At 42.3% G+C, this 7,412-nt stretch overlaps 1 protein-coding gene across 1 annotated transcript in view; it reads left to right on the forward strand.

The window, feature by feature from the left end:
• Positions 1-3,420, forward strand: part of BIN1 (bridging integrator 1) — a 55,670-nt gene extending 52,250 nt beyond the window's left edge. The window contains exon 18 of the mRNA XM_026852488.1: positions 166-3,420. Coding sequence (XP_026708289.1) covers positions 166-273 — 108 coding nt within the window. The 3' untranslated portion in view covers positions 274-3,420. The remainder of the gene's footprint in view (positions 1-165) is intronic.
• The last annotated feature ends 3,992 nt before the right edge of the window (positions 3,421-7,412 follow it).

Here is a 7,412-nt window from a genome sequence, read left to right on the forward strand (position 1 = left end):
CAAAAGCATTTTTATCTTCTCCCCCATCATCTTCCTGGATTGTCTCCAAGCCAGATATGAGCATGGCTTTGATAATGTCTTGACACCTCCTTGGCCTGCACTCTCTAAAAAAACCTCCCTGCTCACATCTATCCCTCAGCATCTGATCTCTGTCTTCTCCTCCAGGACGAAGGATGGCTGATGGGCGTGAAGGAGTCCGACTGGATCCAGCATAAGGAACTTGACCAATGCCGAGGGGTTTTCCCAGAGAATTTCACAGAGCGAGTGCAGTGAAAGCCCAAGCCCCCCAGCTGCATTTCTGCTGGAAGAAAGCAAGTTTTCTGGTAGATAATTGGAAAAGAACAGCAAAATGAAGCGAAGAGAGAATTTTAAAGGAACAGAAGTCTGCGAAAACAGTCAATTTAAAGGGTGTGTTCTCAAAGGATGAGGTTTCAGAAGTAAATTGAAATTCGAAGTGTTACCAAAATATATATGTATTAATAATAAGGCAAGTCAAATACCCTCTCCCCCCTTTGGTTTTAACAGCATTTGGATTCAGAGGACTGATGCAGAAGCAACTCAGTGTAGTTCTCTAAATACTGCATTGACTGAATTGGCGAGATAGTCTGATCCCTGGAAAGGCAGTATTTGTCTAATAGCTTGAGAGTAGAAGCTGCATTTGCTCTTGGGTGGGTTCATCTGTTTTGTCTTGAAGGTGGCTTGCATGGCAACCATAAAAATTCAGCCTTCCCTATGTGTTCAACCTGAAATAGGCCAAATTTTCTGTTATGCTGTTTAAAAAAAAAAAAACAACTTAGTGTATAGTGTTCACCAATACAGTGTGTGTGTGTGTATTTTATTTTCTTCCTTTAAAACAATGTTACACAAACTGTGATTTTGTACATGTAAAGTTAAAAGAAACTATATGGAAAGGGCATGGAGAAGGTGAAGTGTGTGAAGCTGTGCTCAGTCCAAAGTTCTTTTGAATGCAGACACCTATATTCTCGCAGTAGTATTGGCCTGTGAAATGCTAAGGGGAGTGGACAAATTCAAGAGGTGAAACAAGACAAAACAAGCAGATGATATTTAGATGGCTCTGCAGTTTGGGAGAGGGAATTCTCTGCCCTCAAAATCCTGTAGGTGGTTTCAGAAAAGCTTAATTTGTGTAGATGGAAGGTAGCTCTAAAATCTGAGTGGTTAGAAAATCTGCTTTTAAAGAAAGAGATAAAGGAAGAATTGTTTGTTGTTTTTTTTTTCCTGAAAGAATGTCTAAGGAAAAACACTGAGGAAAAACCAATTTGCTTTCTGTGTTTTTAATTGGCATTGTTATTCGTGGAATTGTATTTCTTATTTTCCTTTGAAGACTTCTGTAAGTGAAATATTGTTAGATCAGCTTTATCCAGTGCTGTGCTGGTGATCAAGTTAACCTCTACAAAAACTGGACTTTTGAAATTTTGAAATATTTAAAATGGATGCATGACTTCATGATATTTTAATGCATTAGAAAGGAAGGCAAGAATATCCAAGTGTCAGTGTCAAGAAGACACTCTGCAGTCTAATACTGATGCTGAGACCTTTCATATGCCTTTTCTTTGTTCCTGTTTGTTTTTGAGTTTTGGTTTTTAGTTTAAACAAGCAGATGATAAGGCTGTTTCAAAGTGCATATTACACTTGTTAAAATAAGCTGGTCTGACCCTCCAAGACTCTAAAGTCCCACAAAGGTACTTTAAACTTTACTTGAATACTGATGCAGCTGGCAAGCAGGTCGGGCTATTAGAATTTTTTTATGGCTTTCCCCCCCTACCACCTCCCTCCCTGATCTTTTTGCCGTGAAGGGATTTTTAACAGTGAGGTTCCCTCCTGCTGTAAAGGGACAGGATCATTCTCTGAAATAATCTTCCTAACTGTTAGGAGCTGGCTTTTGTCAAAGATGCATGGAATGCTGACACACACTACTGAAGGGTTCCACCTTTTCCAATCGTTTTTGATTATTTGTATGACAACAGAAAAAACATTGTAGGGCAAAAGTGGATATTTTTTTAAATTTTAGTTCAGAGGGATGGATTACTTTGATTAGAAAATATATTCTTACAAATGCAAAAACTGCTGGAGTTTCCTCCTGTTTGCCATGTGAGAGATAATCTGTGCTAGTTATTTACAGCAATGTAACAACCATCAAAATCTGTTCTATATACCCAAATCCCTTCTCCTTTTTTTTTTTTTTTTTTTTTTTAAATGAACATGCAGGAATTTCTATTTTACATCACTGTTACAAAAGCCAATAGTATTTAGGAGTAACTGCTCACAATACAGAAGGACTGGACTCCGCAAGTTATAGTATGGTGAGCTGTTGCTTTAGAATACTGCCCTGTTTGATTTTTTTCTTTCTTTCTCTTTTGTGGGGTTGTCTTTATTATTACTCTTTTTTTCTCCCCAAAATATCTATTTTTATGCATTTGTGACTCCCATTACTCCTTTAAAGAATATTGATAGAAAAAAAAATATACATTTAAATATACATAGAAATATATATTAAAAAGCAGGTTGATCCAATTAACATAATGCTGTCATCTTAAAATGTTTATTTTTATGCAAAACCTGTGGATTATTATTTTTTTTTAAAAAGAGAAGATTCGAAGTACCAGAGCTGTGATTTTTTTGTCTTGCAAGTAATTGTTCTAGAGCATTTAGAAAGCTGTGCTGATACCTAATTTATTGTGGGGTTTTTTGCTGTTTTTGTTGTTGTCTTCTGCTGTGTTTGAACCAGATGACTGTCCCAACAAAGATCCTTGTAAGGCCTTTTCATTTTATTGAGCTTGCAAAGCAACTATCCAGTACTGTATTGTCCCTGCAGAAGTGGTAACACTCTGCAAAAAAGGGATGTTGTTTTCAGGTCATATGAGTGATGCTCAAATATTGCTAGTGGGGAGTATGTTGTGTGTCTCTCCATTTGCTTCCCCCCAACCCCCAAAGCCCTTTCTTAGAGCAGGTAGGATGGGTTACCTGGGTCTTGCATTGCTTGCAAATAAGTGGTGTCAGCACATCTCAGATTCTGAAAATGCAGGATTTGTGGGACCCACAGTTTATGAATTGCCTTATATGAGAGTAGGATGGCATAGCAGGAAGCTTGTAGGTGGCAGTATTTTTTGGAGCCAGGAGATCTCTTTATTTCCTGGGCCATGTTCAGCCCCTTGTTAACAACCACAACTCCTTCCATTTTCAGTATTTTTACATCTGCTAAAATACCTTGATTCTGGTTGGTATTACCTGGCGAAGCAAATTTAGCATTTTCTTTGGCTTAGAACTGATTCAAATAGAAAGAGGGACAGTAAACTCCCAAGTAGGCTGTGCCCACCGTGATTTTTTTCAGTTTGCAGGCTGAACTGAAAAGAGTTGTAAGGGTGACCTGAGACAGTTGTTTTTCTCAGTGGAATGAAAAAGGAAAAATCAAACCATTAAAAAAAAAAAATCATTTTAAACCAAAACAAAGCATTCATTTGTAGGGCTGCTTTTTCACTTTTTAAAAAAACATTTTGACTTGGGCTATAACAAGTTGCTTTAAAGCAAAAATGTGAAACTCTGTTTTGAAAATGCTGAAAGAGAATGTTTTAATGTCTTTTTGCCTTTGCCTTTTTTCTTAACCTGATGACTGGTTTCAGTTAACCCTAAACTGTGTTTTTTGGTGAATACATTATCCACTGAAGAGACCCCAAAGAAGCCTATTGTCCGGTTCTGCAAGGTACTGACAGGGACGCTGGCCACATTTCAGGCATTACCTGGTATCTGGTCCAGCAAAACTGCTGTTTTCCCATCTAATAATCTTCATTGTTTTACTGGGTGAACAATAAAAGCATCTCTGATCCCGTGCCATTGACTGGTTTTGTAGCCTGGCTTAGACTGATAGACCAAGAATGTCTTTCTCAGTTTGGTCACAGAGTTATGACTATAAATTTATAATGCTACTCCAATTTGAGCCTAATCCCATTGTGCAGTGGGAATTATCATTTACCTAACTGGTAAGAAAGAAACAAGACATTGCTTTTTCTCCCCTTTTCTATCTTAGCAGAGTCAGTAATACGTCTTTATTAGGTAGAATCAGGGAAAGGTCCCAGGGTAAAGATGAATGCGTTGTTCCAGGAGAGACTTCTTTCCATGTGCTACTTTCCATGGGCATTTCTCAACTGTCTGCTTTTACCACCTTTATGTTTCTTGGCTGTGAAGGTGATGCAGTAAAAGGGATTGTGCAGGCTTCATTCCAGCTGCTCAGAGCTAGTCCTGCTTTGTGATCTTTTTGCCACAATCCTTGAAGCTTTGTTCACTGTTGCAGAACCCTTTCCTGTCCCACTATCCGAAGACACAGTGGCCAAGGCAAACACTCCCAAGTCAAAGAGGTGTCTCTCTCTTATGACCTGGAGCATCTGTGAGGGCTCCATATTCTGCCTGGAATTGGGATGTCAGCTCAGTTGAGTTTTGCAACAGCCTGTACAATGGAAAAGGCCTAAGGCTAAGGAGATGCTGGGGGAGGACAGCAGTATGATACATTATCTTTCATTTTGGGTTGATGTGCTGACTGCTTTACCTCTTGGTTCCAGGGAGGTCCAAAACCTCTTTTTTTAGGACTGAGAACAAAATGTGAGTGGTCAAGATCTGTATGGTCAATATGGCAACAGGTGTCTCTCTCCTGCAAATGACACTGATTTCAGAGCTTCCTTTTTCCTGCTCTGTGCCAGACAGATTGAATGCTCTTTGCCACTACTGTAGATGTTTTGGATACTGTGCAGTCTCTACCTTAAAACAGTGAACGTCCTTTGCTGAAGGATGCAGAGGTGTCTCTCTCAGCCCATTCTAGGAAGAGCTACTGATCTTCCACAAACAACACCTGACTGCTTCTAACACAGTAGCCTCTGAGTTCAGTAGCCTCTGTGTCTTTCAGCATCTGACCCCACTCTCCAGCTCCTTCCATGCTCGAGGATGAGATGACGGTAGCGTATGGCACTTCCCACCAGCCTGAAATGCACAAACGTGTCCACCAGCAAATTCTACATAACGCAGCTTGATAATGCTGGTATGAGGAAAACAAACAACAGCTTTTCTTCTCTAGGCTGCCAGAGGGAAGCTATTCCTTGCCACACAGGTACCATCCCACCTGGCACTGGTGCAGACACTTCTCTGGTTGCACGCTTTAGTTTAGACATTTCTGAGTAGCAGACTTCTGATGGAAAGGGGTCCTGTGTGGTGCCCAGAGCTGGATTGTGCCACCAGCCCTTGTGAAGTTGGGGTCCTGTAGCTGGCACACGGGGGCTGAGAATTAGAAGGCCATTTCAGAAATTTCATTTATAAAACGAGATGGAGAAGCTACAGCTGTGAAGACTGGTCTGTATGAACTTGTATTTTGATGTGTCTTATGGCTACAACTCCTTCACCTGTTCTCACAGCATATTCTGCTAATCCTGTTCCTAGTCCACATTTCATGTAGATGGTCCCTACTTGAAACTTGCCAGATGCAGTCCTGGGCTTATTGCTTCTCTTTTTAACTGAATCAAATGACAACGACTTTGGCAATGTATTGGCAATCTCTGTTCCTTCTGTTAATTCAGTCTCTGAGTTTAACCACAGTGACCTGAGAAATGTTTGGGTTTTGAGTGTTTTTTTTAATTATTTTAATTTTTGTTTTGTTTAAACAAAGCTGAACAATTCCCATTGTATTCAGAGCTGTGACGCCCAGTTCCAGTGACAAGTACTAGATGGATTTGTCCCATTTTGTTTCTTGGCAATGTTCAGAAATATAATTTGTGTCATCCTAAGTCCTGCGTCAGTTTCTCTGTTATTTTTTACCGCCTTTATATTAAGAAACTGAAACAATTAAGGACCTCTTTCTTCTCAAAGAGGTGAGTAACTTCAAAGAAGCTTGGTTTGTCCAGGCACCATCAACACTGGTCTTACAAACACATGGGATGGAGAGGGCAATGCTGGTCCTTCCTTGAACAAGTAGAACAGCAGAATAAACTCTTCTAGCTGCTGTCTCTGTCCGGTCTGTTGTGAGGACCTGACACCATGTGAATGCAATGTATGGAAGGATTTGAGACCTTTGCTTTTTAATAGCTACTAACCCCAACGTGATATGATCTACATCCTTTAAGGCAAGTTTGTTGATGGGAGTATGACACTTCATGGGCACTATGCACCCTCTGGCCAAATGTCTCTGGCTCCCTTTGGCTTGTTGGAACACTTGTGCGAGCCCATAGGTTTCAGGCAGTCTTTGGGGTCTGCTCTTTGATGGGGTGTTTTCTATAGAAAGGCAATGTTTCTGCCCCTCAACTAGAGTGATTTGGGACCCATGAGAGATGGGGTTAGGGGGATTCACAATTCATAGCTGGCTGACTTGGGGCCACCCCTGTGGATGCTTTATTCCAGATAGGCTCGGTGCAGCTGCATGCAGGACGCAGTGTGTAAATAGCAAGTGCTGGACAGAGGTTGGAATATGATCTGATGCAAATATGCACCAATTAGCACTTTGATGGATGGACTGCCAGAATCCTTTGCTTTAGCATGCGGGTGTGCAAGCCTCAGAGCCGGTGAGGGGAGCTGGCCAGACTGTACTTGCACAGTTCCTTCATTTCCAGACAGCTCAGAGGGTTTAGTACCTTTTAGCATCTTACCTCTGTGGCACTGGATGGACCTGAATCAAATCTTGCGGCGGAGGGAGGGGAAGAGGCAGGCTGTGGCCCTGAAACTATTGCTGCAGTTGGTGACTCAGGCTTTGCCTTGGCTTGGCATGATGGCTTCTGCCAGAGCTGGGCCAGCTCTGACGGGGCTGGGAGCTTGCAGGGCAGGAGCAAAATTTGGAGGTGTGGGGGCTCTGTGCATGCCTTCTATTTGCCCTTCCTCATGCAATTTCATTCCTATCACCCAGAAAGATAAAGAGAACAGGGGAGGGGAGAAGGTGGCCGAGGGGGAGCAGTATGCATAGTTCATTGTCGGCCACCTCTGCTCAGCTGCATAATTCATTCCCAGTGATGCCATCTTGCTCCAAACAAGTGGAGCTTGGGCTCATTGGCCATGTGCAGGCTGTGGCCGTGTGAGCCCTGGCAGCATGTTTGGAGCAGAAACAGGCTCATGGACTGTTAGATCTGGCCCTGAGAGCTCTCACCATGTTGCAGGGACAGCTGGGCTTTGCTCCGGGAATGCAGTGGGAGAAGGAAACCTCTACAGATAGAGAAGGCACACATGGTAGTAGATGAAGCCAGGGTGCCTGGGAAGTGGGCAAGGCTGCAGGGGACTGGCACTGACTGGTGTCAGTCGCCCCACAGCATCCCTGTGAAAAGTGAGAAGTTGGTACTAGGGTTGTGCTTGAGCGGCAGCCCACGCTGCCTGGGAGACCCAGTGGCAGGGAGTTTGAGCTCCAGACTAGAGATGCGAGTCACTCTAACCCA

This window comes from Athene cunicularia (genome assembly GCF_003259725.1).
Source record: "Athene cunicularia isolate RWA chromosome 7 unlocalized genomic scaffold, athCun1 chr7_part1, whole genome shotgun sequence".
Classification (NCBI taxonomy): domain Eukaryota; kingdom Metazoa; phylum Chordata; class Aves; order Strigiformes; family Strigidae; genus Athene; species Athene cunicularia.